Here is a 26,828-nt window from a genome sequence, read left to right on the forward strand (position 1 = left end):
TTGCGTGACCTTTCATGTTGTCTGTGTGTGTCTCTGTCTGAGCGATGTGTGCTTATCTGTCTGCTGTAGATGAGCATTGCCTCTATAACAGATGTGCGCTTATGTCTGTATTGGATCTGTGAGAGGATATTGTATAAGGGTTGAGCGTTTATGTATGTATTTAATATGGAATGTGTAATTGTACCCGCGGACAGGAAACAAAAAGGGTGTAACTGTGGTGATAATGTTTATGTATGTTTATGTATGAAATTGTTTATTTTGTATAGTGAATGTGTGATTTTATTGTATAAGAGGGACCTGATTGTGTGTGGTTCTTATGAATACATGTGTACTGTATGTGTGATTATGTGGTAATGTATGTGGTGTATGTGTTTGATAGTGTGTTATTCCTATGATTACATGTATATTGTATGTGGGATGTGTGATTATGTGGTAATGTGTGTGGTGTATAATGTGTTTGATAGTGTGTTATTCCTATGATTACATGTAGGCCTATATTGTTTGTGGAATGTGTGATTAAGTGGTAATGTACGCTGTGTATAATGTGTGGTTAGGTGTATGCTGTATCAGTGACGTGTCCCTGGTTCGCTCTTTCAGAGTCCGTGCACCGTCACATGCAGCAGTATGAGGTGGAGTACCTGCAGTTCGCCTTTCGCTGGATGAACAACCTTCTGATGAGGGAGCTGCCACTGCGCTGTACCATCCGGCTGTGGGACACTTACCAGGTAAGAACACACACACACACACATACACACCACGCGCACGCACGCATGCACGCACACGCACCACACACACACACACACCACACTACACACATACACACACGCACGACAGCCACAGCGCACACACACACACACACACACACACACACACACAGCAACACCGAACACACACGCGCACACACACACATGCACACACACACGCACACACACGCACGCGCGTACACACGCGCACACACACACATACACACACACGCGCGCACGCACGCACGCACACACACATACACACGCACACATACACACACACACATACACACACACACACATACACACACACACACACACATACACACGCACACACACACACACCCACACACATCACACACACACACATACACACGACACAACACACCACACACACCCCACACACACACACACACACACACAAAACACACGCACACACACACACGCACACACACACACACACACACACCACGCGCACACACCGACACACACACACACACACACACACGCACACACACGCGCACACACACGCGCACATACACGCACACACGCGCACACACACACACGCACACACCCACACACACACACGCGCGCACACACACACACGCACGCACGTGTACCACACCACCACACCACGCACCACCACGCACCACGCACGCACCACATGCACGCACACACACACATCACACACACACCACACACACACGCGCGTCACACGCGACACACACACACACCACACACACACACCACACACCGCACATACCGCCACACGCACACACACACACGCACACACCCACACACACACACGCGCGCACACACACACACGCACGCACGTGTGTACACACACGCACGCACGCACGCACGCACATGCATGCACACCCTCGCTCATATCATTACGGAGCTTTTCTTTTCCTGACTGAAAAATTCTTTCTCGAAGTTATGGACAAACTTCAGTGCAGTTAAATTGAATTTGGGCCTCTCTCAGGCGCTAAAGGGTTAATTGAAACGCAGCTATACGTCTGCATTGACCCATCATAGAACACGGAACACGCTGCAGTTCTGGAACATGATACACAGGCAGATACGATAGGTATTTTCAGGCTACGGGAATCACATTGATCCGGCCACATTAGTCATTCCGACTGTATCGCCTTCCCCTCTGTTCAGGGAGAGCAGGCGGGATCAGAAGCCCTAGTTGTGGAGAATCATCATTCATTCAGAATTTAGCGCTGCTAGCTTGTTCACACGGGCAACTTAAACCTCTTATTTTAAATTCTGAACGTATCGCACGGCTCTTATGAGGCTGTCAGCAGAGGCGAAAAATGAATGGTTAAAAAAAGGCTCAAAATAAATAACCACAGTTTATCATGTTGATATTTCTGCCATTAACCATCTCTCTTGCCTACACTTGCTGCGGTTGGAATTATGGATGGGGAATGTCTGCTTTTGGCAATTTGAGTGACAGCAGTTCAATATGTCAAGAGACGTATGCGCTTGCCAGTTAACTCTGTTTGTTATAATATGAAGTTGCTGCAGTCCTGTCCATGGCACTGACACTCTGACATATGGACATTGTACAGTACATGGCCAAAAGTATGTGGACACTTGGCATCCAACATCTCATCCAAAATTATGGGTATTACTATGGAGTTGGTCCACCCTTTGCTGCTATAACCTCCTCTCTTCTGGGAAGGTTTTATGCTAGATGTTGGAGCACTGCTGCAGGGATTTGCTTCCATTCAGTCAGAATGGCATTACTGAGGTCGGACACTGATTGGGCAATTAGGCCTGGCTCACAGTTGGCTTTCCAACTGATCCCAAAGGTGTTGGATGGGATTGAAGTCAGGGCTCTGTGCAGGCCAGTCAAGTGCTTCCACTCCGTTCTCAACAAAACCATTTCTATATGGACCTCACTGTGTGCCCAGGGGCACTGTCATGCTGAAACAGGAGAGAGTCTTCCCTAAACTGTAGGGGAAGTACAGAATCCTCTAGAATGTGATTGTATGCTGTAGAATTAATATTTTCCTTTTACTGGAACCAAGGGGCCTAGCCCAAACCATGGAAAACAGCCCCAGACCGAGGGGTGTCCAGATACTTTTGGTCATATAGCATATATCACAGTGAAAGGGGAGCCAACTCTAGGATTGAATGAAATCAAACACAACTGTGATTATTTTTACTGGGGGGATTTATGTCAGAAGGGGGAAACTGGGGGCTCGTTGCTGTTAGTGTTGAGGTACGGGGTCCCCCGCAGCTTGAGGACGCCCGGTCCGTGCGGAGACATTTTCATCGCTCTCCTCTTTACGCGCGCCCCCCAAATTAGCCGTGCCAGGTCGGGGTGAGAATCCGGCGGGCGAGGTACTTGTTTCCGGTGTCCTGCGCGTTCTTTTATACTCAGGCCTAGAGAAAGTCAAGCGACCGCGCGTGCTACTGCCCAGCGTGGAAAATGGCGTCTCTGCAACCCGCCAAGGAAGTAAGTCATGATAAATCGTGCAGCCCACCGTGTTATAGAGCGGTGTACGTGATAAAGTGGACAAGGACAGGGGACGTGACAGAACGGTCATACTGGAAGATTTTTCTAATCCTCGGGAAGAAAAAAAGAAGATGTTTACCAAATTGGGCCGTTGTCCCTCGGGGCCAGCGATCTTTTTATAGACTGAAGCGGATGAGTCGCGGTGTCAGAACCTCGCACCGCTGTTCGCTTCATCCCCTGTGTGAGCGCGGAGGTGAATGGGCTCACCCCTCGTTCGCTCAGACCGAATGGTACATTCCAGTGAGCTTCGCTAACCAGTGGGCCAAACCGAGAAAACCGCGGGGGACCGGATACCGGTGGTGCTCGGCACGGCGTTGAAAAGAGTGCATGCAAGAAACATGGGGAAAGCAGAGGCAGCCAGTTTCAGTCCCAGAGAATCCTGTATGGTTTTATTTATATCAGATAGACCAGGTTTAAATATCACCGCAATTAAAATCTTAAAAATGTTTGCGTGCGGCTCGACATTTTTCCCGCTTTAAATTCCCGGCCAGTACTTGTCCCCCCCGCTGCGCGCGGAAGTTCAGGAAACAAAAGGTGCGTGTGGTTGCCAGAGCCTCAGCACGCCGTAATTGGCTGCTTCTTGTTAAGCATAATGGACTGCGCTCCCGCACCCCTTTTAATTAGTCGGGTCACGCCGCTTCTGATCCGCACGCCTCGGGAAGTGTCGGACCCTCCCGGTGGTTGTCATGACAACTCTCTTTGGCGGAGACAGGTTTCTCTCGCGGGGTCTTTCTCTGAACCCCATCCAGCTCGTCGGGGTCCCGCTCCTTCTGAACCCCCCCCCCCCCCGAAATCATCCCTCTCCCTCGCGCGCTGTCACCAGCAGCGTCTGAAAGGGCTCCAGAGCTCAGTGTTTTAGGGCTGCGCTCTTTGGGCTGTCCTGCTAGCCCTGCCTCAGGCTGGGCTCGACAGCGCTAGGCCTGGACTCTGTGCTGGGCTCGACAGCGCTAGGCCTGGACTCTGTGCTGGGCTCGACAGCGCTAGGCCTGGACTCTGTGCTGGGCTCGACAGCGCTAGCCCTGCCTCAGGCTGGGCTCGACAGCGCTAGGCCTGGACTCTGTGCTGGGCTCGACAGCGCTAGGCCTGGACTCTGTGCTGGGCTCGACAGCGCTAGGCCTGGACTCTGTGCTGGGCTCGACAGCGCTAGGCCTGGACTCTGTGCTGGGCTCGACAGCGCTAGGCCTGGACTCTGCGCTGGGCTCGACAGCGCTAGGCCTGGACTCTGCGCTGGGCTCGACAGCGCTAGGCCTGGACTCTGCGCTGGGCTCGACAGCGCTAGGCCTGGACTCTGCGCTGGGCTCGACAGCGCTAGGCCTGGACTCTGCGCTGGGCTCGACAGCGCTAGGCCTGGACTCTGTGCTGGGCTCGACAGCGCTAGGCCTGGACTCTGTGCTGGGCTCGACAGCGCTAGGCCTGGACTCTGTGCGGATGGGCCTTCCTGCTGAAAGCGGCTTCTTGTTTCTCGGCACTGTAAGCTCGCCCTGACAAACACCATCTTATAACGGGAAATACCAAGCCACTTTCTCTTCCCGCTTGTTTAGACGGCCTGACCTTTTTGCTTTATTGCGTTCCGAGGTTCATCTCTGCATTGTTAAATTCCTGGTCTGGCAGGCTGTGTGTAAGACGCTCTCTCTCTCTGTCTGTGAGTGTGCGTGCGTGTGTGTGTGTGTGTGTGTCTGCCTGTCTGTCTGTCTGCTTGTGCATGCATCCGTGTGTGTGCATATGTGTGCTTGTGTGTGTGCATCCATGTGTTTGTGTTTGTATGTGTGCGTGCGTCGGTGTGTGTGTGTCTGTGCGTGTCTGTATTTGTGTTTGTGTATACGTGTATGTGTACCTGTGTGTCTGTGTGGTGTGTGCAGCTTCTCTCAGAAGGAGTGAGCCCAGTTTAAGTGCTTTTCTTAGAGGTACCATATGTAATCTACCTCCAGGATCAAAGTTGAGATGATTTGTGCTGTAATTAGAGCAGGAAAGGAAGGAGCTGCTGAAGCATACCTTCTCCCTTCAGGGGCCCGCTGCTCATCCTCATCTCCTGTGATGTCACAGACTGCAGTGAAGCGCGGTGCCTGGCACGGAATGAACCGGAATCTACTGTTAATCTTAACTTTCCAGTGGCGTCCTCTCTCAGCTGTTTTAGCACAGATTCTGGTGATATTTTACTCATTCGGTCTACGCCTTTATTTTAAATGCCTGTCCCCCATTTTTCCTACTCTCCCGTCCGTGAGAGCAATGGCAGCCCCGAATTTCGGGGAACAGCTAGCCGCGGGGCGAGAAGCCAAGGTGAACCGCGGGGCGAGAAGCAAGGTGAACCGCGGGGCGAGAAGCAAGGTGAACCGCGGGGCGAGAAGCAAGGTGAACCGCGGGGCGAGAAGCAAGGTGAACCGCGGGGCGAGAAGCAAGGTGAACCGCGGGGCGAGAAGCAAGGTGAAACCGGCGGCTAGAAGCAAGGTGAACCGCGGGGCGAGAAGCAAGGTGAACCGCGGGGCGAGAAGCAAGGTGAACCGCGGGGCGAGAAGCAAGGTGAACCGCGGGGCTTGAATGTGTCGCTCGTCGTCCTTGACAGCGCGAGGGCAGCGCAGTCGCTGTCACGTCTTCCGACCCCAACGGGACCCGTTCCCTCGTTTTCCCCGGGCGGACCGCGCGCGGACGCCTCCCTCTCTCTCGCCCTCTGTCCCGCCGTCGCTCCCTCTTCTTCAGGGAAATGATGGGAATCGATTTTGGAGGCGCCGGCGTGGGTCCTCCTTTGTCTGCGGTTAAACGGGCGCTTGCCGTCTGACCGCCCGAGCGGACGGTTAATTGTGTTCGGGGCGCGGTTTCCCCTTTGTCTGGCGGCGAGCGGCGGCGACGCTATCAGCCCCCCGTCATCGATTGTGACGCTTGTTGACATGTGCACTTTGTTGTGCGCGGCCGTCGCGATCGCGCTCGCTTGTTAGTCGAGGCGCGAGTCGATAATCCGAGGATATTACTTAATGCGCTGCATCGATCTCCTGCTCTCCAAAGTAAAAAAAAAAACAAAGAAAGACGGAAAAGAAACGGCGAGAAATGATGGATTGCGCACGTTAGACTGATTTAAAACACGTTGACAGTTTTCCCTGCGACGACTCAGTTTAATTGTTGTTTTTTTTGGATTCAGAATAGGAGCGTACGGAAACCCGTGCGTTTTTTTCAGAATTATTGTTTTTATCGATTCTCGCCCAAAAAAGTGTGGTGAGGCGCAGCGGCCCTGGGCCAGGCGGCGGAAGACGTTCCCGCCGAGCTCTACCTGAGAAGCCGAAAGCCCGACGGCGGGGCAGGATTTAAACGCCCCTGTGGGTTCGAGGGAAGTTGGCATGGTAACCGCACCCCCCCCTCCCGGTCGGGTGTGGCCCAGCGCTGAGCGAATGTTGGCGGTGACCTTCGCGGGTTTGCGTCTGTCACTCTGTCACCGTCCGGTGTTTCTCAGTCTGGAAGCTCCCGAGACCGCGGCTTCGCTCACAGAGCACGGCGCTTTCTCCCTCAGAACAGCCCAGGCAGCGGATTGGACACGGCCCCACATCAAGCGCAAACGAGCTCCAGGTCCCAGCTGTAAGTGTGGGCAGTGTTTCTGTGAGAGGACGTGGAGCGGAGGTGATGGCCGCGATCGCAGGCTGGAGGCAGTTTAGCGATTGTGAACTGAGGGGGGCGGGTTTGTGATTGCGAAGCAGGGGTGGCTGGCTGCTCACCGACTATCACGAATGTAACGGATATGGGTGGCATCCTAAGCACTGCCCTTGTGGCCTGTGCCTAGAGCGGGCCCTGGACATGCCCACGCGTTGCGTGAGGATGAATACCCAGTGCACGTGAGGATAGCAGGGTGTGCGTTGGAGACGGGGAGGCTGTTTTTGAGACCAGTTAAATTCTTCAGTTTCCGCCCCTTTCGCCATTTCCCGAAGGCGTGGCCTTCCCACGGGAGCGCCTCAGCCCGTCCCTTCTGTCGAAACCGTGACTTCCCCCTCTCGCTTCCGGGCCGAAAAAAACCCACCAAAGTGACGCCCGCGTCAAGGACTCTTTTTTTTTTGGAAAGAAATATATATATTTTTTTTAAATGAAATTGTCAACTTGGAGGGGAGCGCGTGGGTAACGCTGCCGCCGAAGCGGAGTGACACCGGCCGTCATTCCGCCGTCAGTCGAGCGGGCCGCGTGTCGCCGGGCAGATTCACACGCGCGCCGCTGCCGGGGCGAATGCTCTCTTCGCCGAGACTTCGCCGGATTGACTCGTCACCGTGCCTCTCTCCTATCTCCTCCGCAGACACCGAGCGTGGCAGTTGGGGCGGAGGGGAGGGGTTTGACGGCTGAGGCACGTAAATATTTTGGGGGGTGTTTTGGGATCCCGTTCTCATTGTCTGCACACCTCGCGCTGGCATTTATAATTTGCGCGGTCAGTAAAGCGGCCGTCTGCTTTCGGTGGAAGGATCGATCCGAACAGGTGATGGATGAGAATGAAAATCTTTTGCAAAGGACACCGTCTGATTGTTTTCCTTATAAAAGGAGCACATTACCACCATGTATTCTAGATTCTGCTGTGAGTTCCTCCTTTGATACCAGGAATAGAATCTAATTCAGCCCGTTAATATTTAATACATAACAAAATAGTCTGAAAATGACTGCTCTCTCTCCCTCCCTCCCTCTTTCCTCTGATGATCCGTGCCATGGTAACTCACCTCATGTTGGCCTGAATTAGCCTACTTTTTCCGATGAATATTTCATTGCACTCAAAAAAGCAAAGAGTTGATTCCTTTCAGGGAGAGAAGCCTTTGCTGGGCAGTTTCTGAAGAACATGCCCTGTAGTTCTTCGAAAGTATGACCCTGGGCTTTCTGTTAGCATGTACTGCGGCAGGTTGGCATGTCTTGAAAAATATGCATCAAGTGCTTCACACACACACACACACACAAACTAAAAAAAATGTGGAGTGACATTGTTGTATTACGGCTTTTACATGTGTTTTATTGTCTGAGGAAAGCATGCCTCTCCCATCACAATGCATTCCCATGCCTCATATTTCCGGACACTTGGAGAAACACACTGGACCTCAGATACTGGGCCCTTAGAAGAAAACCTTTATTGCTTATGTGTACTTGTTCATTTTTCACTGTAGTGGTAGAGCCAAGCTAGTACGAGGCTGTTTATCCATTCCGTTTTAAAGCAGTGAGGCGGATGGAAGTAGTGTAGTTATACAGCTTATCAACACCATTCACAGAATAGCTGCTAGCGGTGTAGCGCTAACAATGCTAGCAGGCTAAACTGACCCACGGCAGCAAGGCTAAATTGACGGTGGCGAAGCGTGTAGCTGCTGAGCAGCGCGACCGACGCGTTTGCGTTTACGGAGCGCAGAACGGAACTGTGGTCTACGGCTTACACGTCCTCTCAGTGCCTCGATGAAACGGTCTCGCTCCCCCCCCCCCCCCCCCCCTCCCCGAGGGCTTTTTCTTTTTACCGAGTGCGGCTCCATCCGAGCCGGCTTCCCTCCGACTCCAGACCGCACCAAACATCAAAGACCAATCAAGCATCGGGGCTGGAGTAGACCAGGGCTGCTTTCACCGGGCTGTGTTTAAGATGAGTACCATCACAGCTCAGAGACCCTGTCTAAAAGCACCGCGGCTCCAGCGCACTGGTTAAAGAAAGAATGTGTGTGTGCGTGTGTGTGTGTGTGTGTGTGTGTGTGTGTGTGTGTGTGTGTGTGTGTGTGTGTGTGTGTGTGTGTGTGTGTGTGTGTGTGTGTGTGTGTGTGTGTGTGTGTGTGTGTGTGTGTGTGCGCGTTCCTGTCATCTTAAAGAGCGTGTAGGAATGAGATGTGCAGTCCCGAGGTATCGAAAGCCCGTGCATAAAAGCTCTCCAGCTGCGGGGAGAACATGGCGCACGTCTCCACTTAAAGGCCTCCTAAGAGCAGCGGTCGAGGCGAGCAGCGGTCGAGGCGAGCAGCGGCGGCCCAGTTGGAGGCCCGCTCGTCAAGCCTAGCGCTAGCACCCGAGCGGCGTGTCAGGAAACGGGGGCGCAGTCGGCGCTCTCAGAGGGACCTGGCTTTCTGACACGGCTCGCTTACTCCTCACGTTGTGCGTGTGCATATGTGTGTCTGTGTAGACACAGTGTTCGCTTTTGCTGTGTGAGAAAGCTAGCGCTAGCATAGCCCGCGTATCGTAAGACCTTTTGTCAGACCTCGGATTTCGTCGTTTTTTTACGACGAGGCACTCGGGCACGGCAAAGCCAAGATTTTATTGGGCACCAAGGTCAGATCAGTACGACCAAATTTAAATTTCACATGAGGGCATCAAGGCTAATGGGCCCATTTTTAAAGCACTTATCCCATTTGCACAGTAAAAAGCTGCAAGTGAAAGTGGCGGGACTATATCAAAAACACAGATGTGGCAGTTACTGGCAAGTGCTCAGATTGTTTGTGGATGACTTTATATTTTATGAGAAATTATTATGAACGTACACTGTGCCATTTATACTAGGCACTATTGATATTTCTGTAGGCCTATTGTTATCATTTCGCCCCTGTTCAGTTGTGTCCTGCAGCATCAGAAATTTATGAAATTTTTAGAAATTTATGTCACACCCTCAATAAATGGCAAAGGTCCGAGTATAGGATGGAACTCTATCTTTGAAATTTAGATATCTTCTGAATCACCAGCTAATCCTCCTGTGAGTCAGCAGTTGTTTATCAGTATTACTAAATATAGATAGCCTACGTAGGTAGCTAATTAAAAACCTTTGAAACCTCATTTCGCGACAAGATCTGGAAAGCTTACCTTCAGGATATTTTTAATGGGTGCTCTTGTGTTGAGTCAAAGTAGCTGTACACAACAAGCCTGTGTTTGATGGGAAAAACCACTCAAGAGAATTATTCCCATAACATTTTCTTTCTCTTCCAGAGCGCACCTTGGACCTGTATACTATTGGGCACACTGGACTGTGCTTGCATTACTTATTAAAGCATTTGAGTCTCTTATCCTGTAAGTGCAGTTAAGAAATAAGTTGACATAGCACTTTTAATATGTATCATTTATCAGTGGCATTGTGAGCATTGCAGGTTAGTCACCATCTCGCTCAGGGTACAGCGGCGTCTCACCGGGCTCGAGACCTGCGGCCGTTGGAGCAAGCGGCGTTTCCCCCCATGTAACCTCCTTAGCAGCGGCGTGTCATGATTCTTTAAATGGGCATCGTGGCTGTTCTCATGCCACTGTTAAGTGCAGGTTAAGAAAATAAGTTGAATAAAGGTAATAGTGGTCATGGAGCAGTGCATTGTGGGGCATTGAGTCACGGCAGCCGTGTTAGCAGGCTCCGGAGTACAGCGGCCTTCTCCGCCGGGGTCCTTCCGCAGAGCAGCCGTGCCGGGCCGGTAGGAAGCAGGCCGGCGCTCCCCGCCCATGTAATCCCTTCCTCGAAGCAGCGGCGTTTCATGATGTGCTTTAATTGGATGTGTGGAACAGCCCCTCGGTGGCTGTTCTCTGCAGTGGCACCATCTGCTCCCTGTCTGCCGCGTCGCGCTAATGAAATGCTAATTCAGCGCGCGGCGCTCCCGCGTCCCCCGCCTTATCGCACATCAGCAACCCCCCCTCCCCCCCCGCGCACACACACACGCACACACACACACAGCCCTCCCCTCAGATGCTTACACGCGCCCATCCATCCGCACTTCCGGGGATTAGTGGCACTCCGAGATTTACAGCCCCCCCCGCTCGTGCTGATTACGGATCTGCTTTTCTCACCGCTGACCTATGTGTGTGTGTGTGTGTGTGTGTGTGTGTACGCTGGCACGAGCCTGTGTGTGTGCATGTGTGTGTGTGTGCGCACATGCGTGCCTGCGTGTGTGTTTAACATTTATTTCATTGCAACAAGTGTCTTTTCCCTGAGCTGCAGTAATGCCGTGTTGGCTATGAAATATACGCCTAGTTTATGTTGTAATCGACCGGCAAGCTAATTGACCCAGAGGCTGTAAGCACTGCTCTCGGGCGAAGCTGGAAATTCTCTGCTCACAAATGTACCATTGAAAATGTTACTTAGCCCAAGTATACGTGCATAATTCTATTATTTATAATTAGGTAAATTATGTCATTTTCCCATCGTAAGCAGCTGGTTATTACCAGGAAAATTGATTATGACTACTTCTAGCAGTTCTATGATGGCTCCATGACTGATGCTCCTGCTAGAACCACTAATGACATTATTATGATAAAATCATTCTTATTGTGTAGGCATGCTTTTTCTTTTTCAATTCCTCCATAAATGCAGTTGTTAAAGAACTCCTCAGAGTTCATTTCGAGGGTGCTTCAGAGCTTTTTGCACGCATCGCTGAACTCACGAGTGTCTTCTGGCGCGGTGAACTGACGCGAGCGTCCAGCGCTCGTCCCCGTCCTGGCCACGCTGGTCACATGACACCGCGCGCGCGACCTGTGAGAGCCACAGGAAATGAGCTCGACATTTAACCGCCATTCGCGCTGCAGCTCGGGTTCCTGAATAAGGTCAGACGCTTCGCATCGACTGTGCGGATAAGGTTGGGTGTCAGACCAAAAAAAAAAAAACCCCAAGATTCCTGGACCGGGCCCAGCTACGTTCAGGTAGCGTAGACGTCCTCGCGCAGGCTGAACGAGAGCTCCGTTCTGCCCCCAACACTTTAGGAGTTAGGTGGGGGGGGGGGGGGGGGGGGGAGGGAGCCGAGGGGCGGAGGGGCTCATTGATATTCCTCTGGTGGGAGTGCTGTTCCTCACCAGGCCTATTGAATCCTTGGCATCTGTACTCCAGCACTGATGTGATAACAGAATAAAAGGGCTTTGAGGCTGATTGAAGTCAAGTAGCAGCAGTGCGGAGGAGGGGGGGGTGGGGGGCACCTTTACCACCGGCAACAAAGCGCTGACCTCCCCCCGCACCCCCTTTCCACCATGACTCTCCCCGCCATCATCGCCTGACCCTCAACTTCCTCCTCCGCCCCCTAACCCCGCCCCCCCCTCTCACCCCGACTTCCTCCCACCTCGTCTCCCCCTCTCAACCCCTGTCAGCCCGGAATTAGAATAATCCATATTAGGCAGAGCATGAAATTAACAAGGGCTTTTAGTGTCAGGCTTTTACAGGGGCCGTTAGGAGCGGGAGTTTCCCCACCCGTCCCGAAACGCGCGAGAACGGGACCGACAGCTGCGGGTCTGGGATAACGGGATCCGGCAGGACCGCTGCGAGCCGCCTTCCCACAATGCTTTGCCTCTCCCTCCGTCCCGCGATAAGGGCTCGCCCCAGGAAAGGAGGAGAGCTAAATAACCTCGGCTTTAATTATAAATAGACTTTGTGTCAGCCTTCGGGCCGGCTTCTCCCAACGGCTGCCCGGGTGGCTTCTGAGCCCGTTTAGAACGTGGGGAAAAAGACAGGTGATGTTTTCAAGTGTTATTTTCCCTGCTCTGGGACTACGGATGAAAACTAGCTCGATAAATTAATTAGTAAATGAGTAAATAAATAAAAGTGGGCATTGTTCTTCATCTACCTGTCGGATGTCCGTACACCAAAACCCTGATCTGGAACCGCTGTGTGCTTTAACCCCCTACAGACGGTATAGAGTTAGTCTGCAGTGACATCATTCTCGATCCCTCCTCGTTCGCACTGCGAACTTCGATGTGGCATAGCGCTATTAATATTTCTGTTATTATTGGCGGCGCTGAGTATTGACTGTGTTACAGCAGCTGTGAACTGTAACTGACACACAGTGGCCCCTCCTTCCTCACCCCAGGGTCAGCGCCGGTAAAGCTCCTCGCTCGAGGACAAAGCAGCGGCGGCGTCGCCTGGGACTTGAACCCGCGACCTCCTCCTCCCTCCCCCGGCCCCTCCCCCCTGGGGCCGACCTAATGATTACCTGATGTTTTCTGACACAGAAAGTCAATCCCCAGCAGAAGTGATCTGGAGTCAGGAGTGCAGCCCCAAACATCAATATTTCATCCACCCCCCCCCCCCCCCTTATCCGGCACCCTGCCCGGCGTGCGAAGGACACGGCGACTGGGCGGTATGCCCTGATTCACTTTAAAAAGCTGTGCTTGTGTATAAAATAGCCCTGCATATAGCCTGTTGCCATGGCAAACATCCTATAAACAATATGAATCTGTATATGAAATGGCCCCAACGCACAGAGCTTCTATGCGTCCTATAATCACTTTGAACAGGCAGAATCTGTATGTGAAATGGACTCGCACACAGGGCTTTGAACGTAGATTTGGTACTTCTAGATTCACTTTGAACAGAATGAGACTATATAAAATGGTGGAACACTCAGCTTTGGGCACGTGTCCTATAATCAAGTTGAACAGGGCTGAATGTCTATATACAATCACCCAACATGTTACCGTACATGTTACATGGCTTGTTAATCTGTATATCAAATGGCCCTACAGGCATAAATCATACATATAACTTTGGGTATAATTCCTATTACTACACTGAACAGGCTGAATCTGAACATCAAAAAGCTCAACACAGCAGTTTTTACTACTGTACTTAAATATTCTGTTGCCGTGGTGTCTCGAGGTTGCCTCAAGTCTACAGCTGATTGGTTGTCCTGGTCTTGGGCGGGAATTCAGTGTTACATTAGGTAAAATGGATGCTGTTAAATGTGTCTGTTGTGTCTGCTTTTGTGGACTTCAGTTTCGATCACATCCACGTCCGCTAAAAAAAAAGGAGGGAAAGATCTTCATCGAAGATCAGACGGCGATGCCTGCGTGTGAACCTCAGAAGGAGACAGCGCGGCAGTTAAAGTTTGAAACAGGGCGATTTTTCTCTCAAGCGATGGGGGAATATTTGCCAGCGATTTAACAGTGCCGCCCGGCTCCTCCGGCATTGCCCTGTCAACAACGTGCCGGGGAAGAAATCATTATTTCCTTGAAACTGCTGTTTCTTTTACCTGTTTAACATGGTCACATTATTTGATAAAACCTTTTTTTATAATGAGATTTTGGTGGCTGTAATTAAAATGATTACCTTGCGCGGGGAAGGGAAACAAAGCAGATTACGTGTGGGGAGATAGCGCACCGTCTGCCTGGCAGGGGGGCAATCGCTGTTTCAGGTTGGTCGGTCCCACAGTCCCCGAAGATCGCAGCAATTTATCAGCGCACTCCCAGAGCCAGGCCCCGGAGAGAAGCACTGCAGAGCTAAGATACATACTAAGTACACACACTGGCACGTGCAGGCCCGCACCCGCATCCACACCCGCACCCACACACTGACATATTCTCAAACACCCTCTGTGTCTTAAACGCACCCAAACGCTGTATCTACATTCACTGCACCACTCCCAGGCCCAGACAAACCCTGTCGCTTACACTCACTTTAACTTTTTCTCTTTCTCTCTCTCCTTCACACCCTCACCCACACACAGACAGACACATGAACACACACACTCACTCACACACAGACACACACACACACATACACACACACAGACACACCCATACACGCATGCACGCACATGTACACACACACACACACACACACACACGTACACACACGCGTACACACACACACACTTGCACTCGCACATACACAGCAGTAGCTAAAGTACGTACTCCCCCTGCGGCCTGCTGTGTGTCTTCCCCTCCTCTCCCAGGTAGGGGAGTTAATGCAGTAATAAAGCTGGGTTGTTCCGTGTCACAGTTTTGCCCCTCCCCCTCAGACCGCGGCCTCGTCAGCCGCTCTGATGAAGCCCGCGGGGTCACGCCAATAGGCAGCCGTCTCCCGCGGCAACCCTCCGAGAGCGATCCCGTCACTTCTCCGCCGGCGGCCCCGCTCCGCTCCGCTCAGCCTCTTCCCTCTCTTCCCTCTCATCCCTCTCTTCCCTCTTTCATCGTTCCGGGTGACTGGCTGCGTGGGGGACCAGCCGGGGGGTTTCCCTGCTTCTCTGTTTCTCTGTTTGCCCCACTGAACGGCTCACGCCCCCCCCCCTTCTCAGCCTCCGTTCGCTAACTCCGCTAAAGAGTGCCCGTGTCCACACGTCCGTCTGCTCCTCTTCCTCAGTCTGTGGGCTCTCACGGCAGACCGCGCTCCTGTCATCGCCAGGCCCCCCGCCGCCGCCGCCCCTGTCACTGATCATAACGGATTGCGTTTGCATAGCACCGTTCATGATCTGCAAGCGCTTCACGCTGAAGCTGTGGCTGGAGGTTTCCCACCTCCCCACTAATATACATCACTGACACCTGGCAGCCATTTTGCAAGAGAGTTTTTATTAAACCAATTTATATGACCTCCCTCCTCACCCAGTAACACAACTTCTTGTCCATCTCCGAACAGCGTGCCTCTGATTCAGCTATCAGACCGGTCTACAGGCGCACACAGGGCTGAAGGAGGTCAATGAAGGAAAAATAAACACACTTTTATTTATTTATTTTGTTTATTTGGAATGGAATGGATTTTCTGTGGTAGATTTCAGCATGTTTCTGTTCCTACTGTGTGTCCGAGCAACTGCACTGTACTCGAACGTACCTGCAGCCAGACTCTTATATCACACGGCTTAGTCATCCGGCCGCAGCCACCTGTCTGTGCTCTGTGACCGGCGTGAGCGGGGGTGATTCAGCACGGGTCATAAAAGTGTAATGGGGCTGGCGTTGTATACCGCGCGCTGTCCTGTTCCTTTATGAGACAGTGAATATACTGGGGCCGTGTGTCATTTTTGTGTTGCGGACTGAACGACGAGGCTTCGCGAAACTAAAGCAGATGTGAGACAACCTACCTTTGCTGCCAGCGACTCGCCGACTTAAACCAACCCATTCGGCTTCAATGCGTGGCACGGGACCTCCTGATTGGTCGAAGCACGACTGACGGACAGTTGCAGGTCCACCTATCGTGGAGTGTATGAAACCGCACCCTCCTATCGCTGCTCTAAACGTCCTGTTCGTGTGAGAGTGATTACAGAAGGGACACGCGTTTGGTTTTTAATGAAGTTTGCACCCGCGTGTGGGGCAGTCTGAAAGCTGAGGGAGGTTCTGCAGCAGCGTTGGTGTGTGAGGGCCGGCATGTGAAGGGCTCTTCTGATGAGCGCACCACACACACACACACACACACACACACACACACACGCACTCCGTTATACCCACACTCACTCTGCAGTGTGAAGGCATGGGGAGCCGGGGGTTCCTGGGCTGGAGGTGGGAGCTTAGGCCGCAGTATCCATTCCTCTGCAGTCCTCGCTCTTTTTCGTTATTGAGGGGTTAATGGTGTCACCCTGGAGCCCGTCTGTGTTGGACACGAGTTTGGGGTCGAGGAAACGGGGCCGCTTTCTGGAAAGCTGGGAAAAGGGGGCCGGCGCCTTTTCCTTTTTATTGTGCCCATTAATTAAGTCCCCGTCTTGCCCCCCCAAGGGAACTCTGGGAAAAATAATTAAAATGATGCATGAGGGAAGCAGTTTAGCCCGTTCCAAATGCGATACGCGGAGTGGCGTTGGAGCGCGATTAGACACGACGTCTCTCGTTCTCGCGCAGAGGTCAGAGGTCAGAGGAGAGGAGAGTGAGCTGACCGGGCTCTGGCACTCTGGATGAGAGAAGTCCAGGGGGTCGGGCATCGCCAAACGTGCCCTGCCCCCGCACCGTTTCGTGGGTGAACTGCGAGACCGCCATTTTCTCGCCTCCCAATTATCCGTGTTTACTCACCGCCTCCCGCCTCTGGAACGCTGCGAAGCTCCTCCGCTCATTTGGCGCCCGAAACTTCACAGGAGCCGATTTAGACTAAAGCTTTCAGCCTCAGCCCTCAGTATCACCTCCCATTAGCTCACACTGGAGCGCGGGGCTTCATTTTGTGACCTAGCGGCTTCTTGTAGCGCTCTGTATTAGTTTGACTGTTTACTTCTGTAATTACATTGTAACTACTGTTGTTATAGTGATAGCTAGCGATGCGAAGCTGCGTTTTCGGTTCGTTGGTTGGTATTTGCCTGGAGGTCAGGGGTAATACCACAAAAGCGCTGTTTCATCGGATGACGTTGTTGCGTTCTGTCCTGGTGCTGAGTGAAAAGGGAGGTTGCGTGAACTCCACACGAGAACAGTGGACTCATCTTTTCAGCCGGGGTTGGGGAGGAGCGGAGTAATGATCTCTTTGAAGGCCACTCAGGGGAACACAGCAGTACTGAGGGACTGGACTTTACAGTCCAGATCACCCTGAGGCACGCGTGACACGTGATCACTCACACACGGATATATGCGCAGTCAACACGCACACTTAGACATACACACGCGCACGTATGCACGCACACACACACGTTCGCACACTGTTTTTTACACACACGCTCACATGCACACACGTGCACTCATGCACTCTTTCTCCCACACGCACACACACACACACGCACAGACTCACTGTATCACTGTATAGGCTTTAATACTGCTGTTAGGCTTGAATCTAACAGTGTTAGCCGTGGCCTGCCTGCACTGCACTGCAGAAGGCTAATCGGCTGCATCGTGTGGCCAGCGATGAGCGTATGTAAGATGGCGGTTTGCACCGCGAGCCCAACAGGAAGAGCGTCTGAGAGTGCAGAGGCCCTGACGGGCTGTGCGTTTCCCTTTCCTGACAGGAACGCCCCCATTCACTACAGCAGGCCTCCTGGTAGAGCTACGCCAGCTTGTTAACGGATGTTAACTGAACGCAGCCATCGAGCCCCATCACGCTTTCTCAATATTTAATGGTCTTCCCTTTTATTTAATTATATTCTAAAGTCTCGCCTTTAAACGCGCCGCTTGACTGGAAACATCGGGACGGGCGGCGGCGGCGGCGGCGGCGGCGGCGGATCGACGGAGACTTTTTTTCGCCCCGATTCGGCTGTTTACTCAGAAAATTGGGCGGACGCCTCCCTGGTGTTTGCGCAGACGGCGCTCCCATAAATATTCAAATGGGAGCCGGAGCGGGAATGTTTGATCGTTTTCCCGGGCATCGTCTGCGGGCAGGGGCACGGAGATTAGCGGCGCGACGCAGCCCGACGACGGGCCGGATCCGCCCACCGGTGTTCCGTCGCCGGTTACGATGAGTCATCACGTCCCGAAAAAATCAGAACTTTGAAGAACTTTTGTAAAGTATCGGTAAGACAGTGAGGCCCCGTACAGCAGAGACGGTCTCAAACGATACGTGTTTGGAGGTGCGGGACGGGTCTTTCAGCGGGGAGCTGTGTGGGGCTGTGGAGCTGTGTGGAGCTGAGGAGCTGTGTGTGGCTGGGGAGCTGTGTGGGGCTGAGCGCCTGTGTGTGCTGTGCTAGAACACAGGGATTACTCGGAGCGCTGTAACATGTGTCCTGCCCAGGCGAGCGTGAACGGAACGCCACTTTAATTATCGTCCCCGGATCAGTCTTCTGAGGGGGGGTGGGGTGGGGGGGGGGAGCGTACTGCTCTTTCATTTCGCTCGTTTATTTCCGAGCAGTAAACCAGGCCCCCACCTGCTTCAGGGAAATGTAGGAACGGCGGAAAGAGCCCAAAAGGTCAGACTTAACTGAAAGGTTTTTAATTATTTTTTGTCCTCGGTTCTTTAAGAAACGGCGGGTGTGGAAGTGTGCGGAGGGTCCGTTTGAAATCTCCGGGGCTCCTTCATCATGCCGGGGAAAGGATGCCTTCGCCCTGCCGTTTCAGTGAACTGATAAAACATAAAACATGACCAGGCCCGGTCTGTTCAGCTAACGTTCACATTAGCCCTGTTTTGTGTGCTCCTGTCTGTGGTGTTTCAGTGTTCACAGGGCGCTATGCTAACATTTTTTCCAAGAAGCATTTCAAAAGATTTTGGAGCACACTAATGCGGAGGTAGTCAGTTTTGGTCCTGGGACCACAGGGTCTGCTGGTTTTTGTTTTCGCCTTAAATTCCGCAACCACTTAGACCCAAGAAACCAGGTGAGGGGAGTTAACAGTGTAATTGACTGCTTTAATTTAATCTCCTCTCCTCTCCTCCCCTCCCCTCCCTTCTCTTTTCTCCTCTCCCCCCTCCCCTCTATACTCTATACTATCCTCTCCTCCCCTCTCTCTCCTTCTCTCTCCTCTCCTCCCCTCTCCTCTCCTCTCCTCTCTCTCTCTCCCTGTGCAGGCCGAGCCGGAGGGGTTCTCCCATTTTCACCTGTACGTGTGCGCCGCCTTCCTGGTGCGCTGGCGGAAGGAGATTCTGGAAGAGAAGGACTTCCAGGTGAGCGTGTCCCCGAGCGTCCCCGAGCTCCTGCCCCCCCTGCGCGCCGCGGCGACGTCCTGCCCCCCCCCCCCCCCCCCCTCGCCATTAGCTCCGCGGGTCAGGGGGTCTCCGCGGCTGCATTAGTGCGATGACAGCAGCAGCTGCTGTAAGGTGACTTTGCCGTGGCATTTCAGAGCGCCCGTCCAGCGCCGCCCTCCCTCCCCCTGCCCCTCCCCCTCCCCCTCTCCCCCCCGCTCTCTCCGCCCACCTGCTCTCCTGCTCCTCCCCTCTCCTCTCCTCACCTCCCCGCTCGCCCGCCCGCCCGCCTACCCGCTTTCACCCCCTCCCGCCCCCCGGCTCTCCAAGGACTTCCACTCATCCCTGACGCTCCCCTTTTCCACGGCCTGCTAATTTCCTGGAGGGCGAGGCAGGGTAGAGGCGTGCGATTGGGGCGTGACTGTGGAGCTGCGCACGACCCCTCTGCCCCCCGCCCTGGCCCCTGCTCTTTACATCGGCCGCCAGCTCGGCCCAGCGGATCAGGAACCCACCCTGTTTCCAGAACATTCCCTGGCCGGACACTGCAGTTGTGCCCCAGAACAAGTCTCTCAACCTGAGCTTCCACAGTAAATATCCTGCTCCATACACGGATCCTTTGTAATGAGGGAGATTTTTTGTCCTGCAAGAGGGATGAACCAGCTTAACTTCACATGCTCAGTGAGCTAGCCCTCTTCTATAAGACTAGACTGACCCATTCTGCTGACATTTCTACCTCTTCCTTTCTCATTATTTCTGTCTCTCTCTCCCCGTCTTCCTACTTACTGTCTTTACTCTTTCTCTCTCTCCCACTTCCAGCCTCAATCTGCTTTTCTCTTTCATCCTCTCTATACCCTTTTCTACTCTCTGTCTCCCTCTCTCTCTCTCTGTCTGAGCCCTGTCTCTCCCTCCCTCTCCCTCCCTCTCTCTCTCTCTCTGTCTGAGCCCGGTCACTCTCTCTCTCTCTCTCTGTCTGAGGCCTGTCTCTCTCCCTCCCTCTCCCTCTCCCTCCCTCTGTCTCTCTCTCTCTCTGTCTGAGCCCAGTCTCTCTCTCTCTCTCTCTCTCTCCCTCTGTCTGACCTCTCTCCCTCTCACTCTCTCTCTGTCTGAGCCCGGTCTCTCTCTCTCTCTCTCTCTCTCTCTCTCTCTCCCTCTGTCTGAGCCCTCTCTCCCTCTCACTCTCTCTCTGTCTGAGCCCGGTCTCTCTCTCTCTCTCTCTCTCTCCCTCTGTCTGAGCCCTCTCTCCCTCTCACTCTCTCTCTGTCTGAGCCCGGTTGCTCTCTCTCTCTCTCTGTCTGAGGCCTGTCTCTCTCTCTCTTTCTCTCTCCCTCTCCCTCTCTCTCTCTCTGTCTGAGCCCTGTGCAGACGCTCTGGTCAGCCTGCAGGCTGTGTATAAAAGGCTGTGTGTGTGTGTGTGTGTGCGGTGTGTTGAGTACGCGCTGGAGTCGCTGGAGCGCGGCGTCCGCGGCCGCCTGATTTACAGCGTCTGCCGCGGCCCGCCCCTCTACCCGCCGCACCGCCGGCGTCCGCTCTCCCGGCTCCCGGTTCGAGCGTGACCGCTTTTATCGCCGTTCATATGCCTGCCGAGAGCGGTGATGAATTTATGGTAATTGATACGCGGGATAGCCTTTTTTTCTCTCTCTCTCTCCCCACCCCACCCCCCCCCCCCTCCCCGCTCCGGCTGATGGGAAGATTTGAAATGATCTGTGGATCGGAGTCTTCCGTTAGAGCTATCGCCGGAGCGGGGATTGTCTTGTCTCTGTCTCTCTTTCTGCAATAATGTAATAATCCTGATGATTCATCTGTCAATGGAGGCGGAGAAGGCATCTGGATGAGAAGTAAAAATAGCGTGCGGTTCAAAGGTAGGGGTTGGGCTTTATCTGCCCCACGCTGCTCCCTCTGAGCGTGTGAAGTTTATATTGAAGATTGATTTTTCCTTTTTTTTTTTTTTTTGGGCAGGGGGGAGGCGGGGTGAAGCCTGGGACTGTGTGACCTGTGATTGTGTGAGGAAACGAGCTCTTCTCTCTGACTGCAGGGTGAGGTTCAGAGCAGCTACCAGGCTGTCAGTCACAGGGCGGGGGACAGCGCTGACGCGCAGTACACACGCCCCCTCCGCTGTAGTTGCCGCACTCTAACCCCGCCCCCCCACTCTTACTCCAGAGCCATACCGAAAGACAATTGGCTGAAAGAAACAGGAGTGTTTTGTTGTGGTTCAAGTCTGAGTCATTACCTGTTGTAATCTTTAAGAAAAGTACCTCAGAATATCAGTGTTTTTTTCCTCCTGTATTTTGGCTCTTTTCTCTGCGTTTTGGACCCCTACAACTTTAAGGAGAGTGACTGCAGCTGAAGTTCCTGTGTGCGTTATTAGACAGCGCAGATTAGCACGCGGCTCTGAGCCGTGGAGGCTCCCTGGCGGGGGCGGGGTGGCGGGGGGGGGCAGGGGGGGGTCGTCTGGAACGGCTGTCACGCTGCGCCTTTGTCGCCCGCCGCGCGGGGCCTCGCCGGGGAAGCCGTGTGGTGCTTTGAAGCGGTTTCCACGCCTGCGCTGACGCTGAATGGGAGCGCGCTCGCAGGCTAGCGGCGCTCGCCGCTGGAGCGCTCATCTGCAGCGTGTTAATTACAGCGCGTCACGCGCTCGCTGCTCACTTTGACATGATTCATCTTCAGAGAGCGCAGCCCCCGAACCTCACGGTTTGATGACTACATGCTGAATATCTATATTTATATGCGTGTATATACAGTATGTATGCATGTACTGTATGCATGTATGTATGTACATACCATGGTGCACCAAGGAAAATTTGTGGCTTGGGGAAACACTGGTGGCGATTAGACATTGGTGGACAGGCAACTAGCAGGGCAAAATACACTTAGGACAGACTCTTTAGTTTTGAGAAGCTTCAGATTTGACTTTTGGCTTTAATTTGCGAGACAGTTCAGGATCTCCACTGTCTATGACCATCCAGCAGGGGGCGCTGTCAGTTTGAAGTGGTGCTTCCGAAGAAACCCACGTCTGTCGTTGCGTAATGTAAAGCAGCGGTTCTTTAATGAGCCTCGCGTGCGAGTCACTCAGGATACTCAGCCGAACCACATGCGTGTGAATTTCGGGGGCAGAAGTGTGCGATAAATCGAGGGCGCGGAGACTCACGCAGATTTCGTTACGCGCCTCACTTCCTCTCGCGAGCCTTCGGGCCGCTCCTCGGCAGCCCCGTCCCCGGGAAGCCCGTCTGGGCGCCCGCATCATCGCCGAACGAGAACGAAGATCCTCCTTCCGGCGAGATGGAGAGAGCTCCCAAAAAAAGGAAAAGGCCGTGGTCCTCAGATGGTTCTGCACCACCACGGGGTCATCTGGGCCCAGAACATCCCCCCCCCCCCCGGGTTGTGGGTCACACCCGGTCTCGTACAGACGAATGTCAGGCTCGGCTGGCATTTAGCGCTGGCGTTGCGCGGCTGATGGGCTCTCATTAGCGTGTTTGTTTATCGCGTCGCAGCGAGGCCCGCGCTGAGCTGGCCAAACCGATCCGTGGGCTGGAGACAGGCCTGCGTCTCGGGCCTTATTATCTCCACTGACTTCCCGTGTTGTGACTGGAGCGTGACGCAGCCGTGCGCTGTAGGCATGTAGCGTTTCGCGGGGAGAGATGTCACTCCGGCACGCAATATCGAGGTCCTCATATTTACACTCAGTCATAAAGTCAATAAAGAGAGACACGGGAAGGGGGGGGGGGATTTTACCTCTCACGTCAGTCCCTTGGATACACAGCATAATAAAATGGGGAAATAGGAGAGTTAGCAGCCAGTCAGCTGGCTGTGTGGTCATGGGTGCAGGAGGGAGGGGCGTCGCTGGCTATCAAACGGTATAGGCCGTAAGCCTGATCACAGGAGATGAGAAGACTCATCGGTTGAGGAGTGAGTACTCATATTTATCCCCACCTGGGCTTGCTAGGAATCATGGGAATCCGTATATGGAATTCAAAGGCAAGAATAAGTGGAACACTACAATAAAATGTTTATATTTGTTTGAGCATTGGCATAATAGGTCCTCTTATATTCCACAGGCTACGTGAAAGCAAAGTTACCCTTCAGCCACAAAGTTGCTTCGAGCACAAACGTTGAGACTGGCATCCATGCTTGCGTGTGGAGATGCACGAGAGCGTGCAGTGTTTGTTTTTCCACTTTTCAAGCCCAGGCGAAGAGGCTTGCACATCCGCCCACGAGCTAGCCTGATCTCGCTGGGGGTTTGAACCCGCAACCCTCCGGTCAGCGGTCAGGCGTCTGCCGTCTGAACCACCGTGGGGGGGGGGTTTCACCGTTACAAGTCTCCCCGCCGCGACGGGTCCCGTACCCATCAGACCCTTTACCTGTCGCTGCCCCGCCCCACGGGAGAGGGCTCCTGACCCGCCATCTGTCCCCGCTCCCCCCCCCCGCCCGCCCCCCTCGGAGAAAACGCTCGCCTGTCAAAATCAATTACCGTCCCCTTTGGCCCGGGCAGTCCGGCGCACAGCCGCGTCTCTGCCCTGGCCCGCGGGAGGCGCTGTTTCTCCAGCCCCGGCGCTGCGCTCAGACGCTCAGACGGACTCTTCTCATTCGGTCCCTGTGATTGGTTCCCTGTGTGTTCAGTAACCAAGGGGGAGGGGACAGGCGCAGTCTTGTTTGGAAGTTAGGCACCGCTGTTCTTATTCATTTATTTATTTATTTATTTATTTATTTATTTATTTATTTAGTTTTTCTCCTCAGAACACATCTGCGTCCCGGGTCCGTACTGAATCCCATTTAAACAGGTTTAAGAGTGGATAGAAACGGACCGGCGAATAAAAAAGGAAAAAAAAGGGAAAAAGGAGGAAAATCAATGTGCTCCTTAGCAGTTTTAATGGTTTGATTTAGAGAGAGCCACGGTCCATATCGCCAGCCCTTTGAACCATGACTTGAAAGGCTGAAATGTCCGCCTTTTTTTTTTTTCTTTTCTAATTTTATTTTATTTTTTTTATAAGCCTTGCAAACCCCACAGCGCTGCCCCTGCTTAGCGGACTTTGAGGCCGTCTCGCGTTTAACGCGTTAAGCAGAAAATGGTCATTAGCACCGGCGCTCACCGTTCAGACGACCGTTTGAAATCCATGACCACGCGTTGGACGAGTTCCAATCTGTCGCTCCAATATGAATACATGATATATGCCAAGCAAGTGATTCATGTTCTTATTTTTTTATTTATTTATTTTTTTTTACTACAGTGTAAGGGAGAGCAGTAATTAGAGATTTCTTGGCACGAGGGACTTGTTTGTGAAGCCCTTTGTCTTTTTGCATTGATATTTGCAGTGTTGATTGTATTGTGAGAGGCTCATATGTTTCCGTGGCATAAAGGAAATAAGGATTTGAAGAAAAATAAGCCTCACAGCATCCTGTAATAGAAGTATTTGCCGGAATCATAACATTTCACACAAGCCAAGTATATTTTCAGATAACTGCTTTGAGAGTTTATTTATTCGGCACTGGGAGGTGTTAGTACCTGCAGCCTAAAAAAATGATTGACAGCCAATAACAAGTGATGGTAAAGAAAATAGGCGGCGGCTTGCTGTGTATGGTATAGCTGCGTGTAGATCAGAGGTTTACAGTGAACCCTTATATGGTCAAGACGATGAGTGCTCATGTGCTCTGCTATAGTACAGTGCGAGCAAAGAGCCATCCACACAGCCCTCTATGCATCTGTCTTTTTATTCTGTTGCTAATGAACACGGCCGTGTGCAGAGCTGTAGCCTCGGGCTGGAATGTCTCTCCATTTATCTGCCACCGGGTGGCATTTCAAAACAATACTCCAGTCATAGAAGATCCCATTCATCTCTTCCCAGGGCCTCTTTTGAGCTGTATCTCTGGTTGTGAAAGCAGTCAGGCGTCGGATGATTTGAGCTGTGCCTAAGTCCCCCCCCCCTTTACCTGGCTTCTGCTGCTGAACTGCGGTGGAGTGAGATTTGAGGCTGAGTGATGGAGAGCGGAGGGAGGGGAGAGGGGTTTGAAAAATGAGGCGCCGTTCGGACACGGTCAGGTGATCCCTGGCACGGGATCGGCTGGCCCCCCGAAGTCTCCCCTCTGGCCAGCACAGGCTGCTGGCTCTGGTTCAGTCTCCTGCAACCCTTTGTGGTGTCAGTTCACAAATGTGTCAATAGAATGTTCTTATCTGAACTTTCTAATTCTGACGTAACAATCACTGCTGGTAATGAAAAGAATGCTAGAATGAATTCTTCACTCCCTTTTTGAAGGGTGCCCATTTTCAAATATGGAATCAGTGTTGAGGGCACAGTGTTGTTTGACACCAGGGTAAATGATTTGCATGGGGTCATAAGCCATCGAGGGCCCCCTGGATATCTAGAATGGGTGTTAATGGTGCGTGTTTGTTGACTAATTGGAACGTCTATGGAACGCAGACTCCTCATACTGTATGTCGCTGGACCCTGCTGAACGCTTTAGCGGATGGAAAGGTTAGCGAGCTGATCCTCTCGGCCGTTCTCTGGAGCTGTTCTCCACGCTGGCTCAGAGTGGAGCCCTGTTTGCTCTCAGTTGGAGGGGCGCCTGACCCATGTGGGTCTCCCTGTACGCAGTACACTGGTAACGCTCACTGGAGACTCTTATATGAGAGACACCCGCGTGCCTCATCCTCCTCTGAACTCTTCTTCTCTCTGTCGCTGGCCGGTTAGCCGCGCTGTAGTCCTCCGCTCGAGCGCTGCTCTCTGAGAGTGGGCCGAGCGTCGAGCGTTCGAAACGCGTCTCTGAGCACGGCCTCAGTTTCCCCCTGATTTTAAAGCACGCGAACCTGCTATATATAATTTGCTGTGTGTATACTTATTTTGCGGGTGCTTTTATCCAGTGCGGCTTTCAGTGAAATTGCATGCCTGGAGCGGCAGGAGCATATGGACAGAACAGACAGTCTGACAGCGACTGAGCGTCGGGATGAAAGTTTCGACGTTCGGCGGTTGTCTTTGCCCACGCGTTCTGTGATACGCGAAGACTACTTCACCGGCAGCCATCTTCTTCATACGCTAATACAGATCTATAAGAACAGCTGTCCCATATGTCTTATAGACTTCATTTACATGCGTGTGTCATAGTGCCATACTGTAGGAATGATGTGAAAGTGGTTCTTCGTAGCTGTACTGCTGGATACTGCTGTGTATTGGCTCGGGGTGTGGAGGGATTGGGTATTGGGTGAGAGAACATGTACAGGCTTTTAGAGTGATGGTGAAGTGTTTTTTCAGTCAGGTTATAATGGGCCAGATATGTGATGAACTGCTTAGGAAACTGGACTTGAAACCATAAAGGTTTTACCACAGGTCTCCAGATGGATATTTGTGCCTTTGAGGAAGACCCTTCTCTTTAATTACTTCAGTAAATGTCTAACTCTATAAATGACCGATACGTAAAATGTAAG

At 52.7% G+C, this 26,828-nt stretch overlaps 1 protein-coding gene across 2 annotated transcripts in view; it reads left to right on the top strand.

Annotated features, from left to right (window-relative positions):
- tbc1d22a (TBC1 domain family, member 22a) overlaps nt 1–26,828 on the top strand; it is a 148,090-nt gene that overhangs the window by 102,849 nt on the left and 18,413 nt on the right. For both annotated transcript variants that reach the window (XM_064342721.1, XM_064342720.1), the window contains exons 11-12: nt 598–725; nt 19,304–19,399. In XM_064342721.1, the coding sequence (XP_064198791.1) occupies nt 598–725; nt 19,304–19,399 (224 nt within the window). The remainder of the gene's footprint in view (nt 1–597; nt 726–19,303; nt 19,400–26,828) is intronic.

The sequence above is a fragment of the Anguilla rostrata genome, chromosome 7, assembly GCF_018555375.3.
Source record: "Anguilla rostrata isolate EN2019 chromosome 7, ASM1855537v3, whole genome shotgun sequence".
Taxonomy (NCBI): domain Eukaryota; kingdom Metazoa; phylum Chordata; class Actinopteri; order Anguilliformes; family Anguillidae; genus Anguilla; species Anguilla rostrata.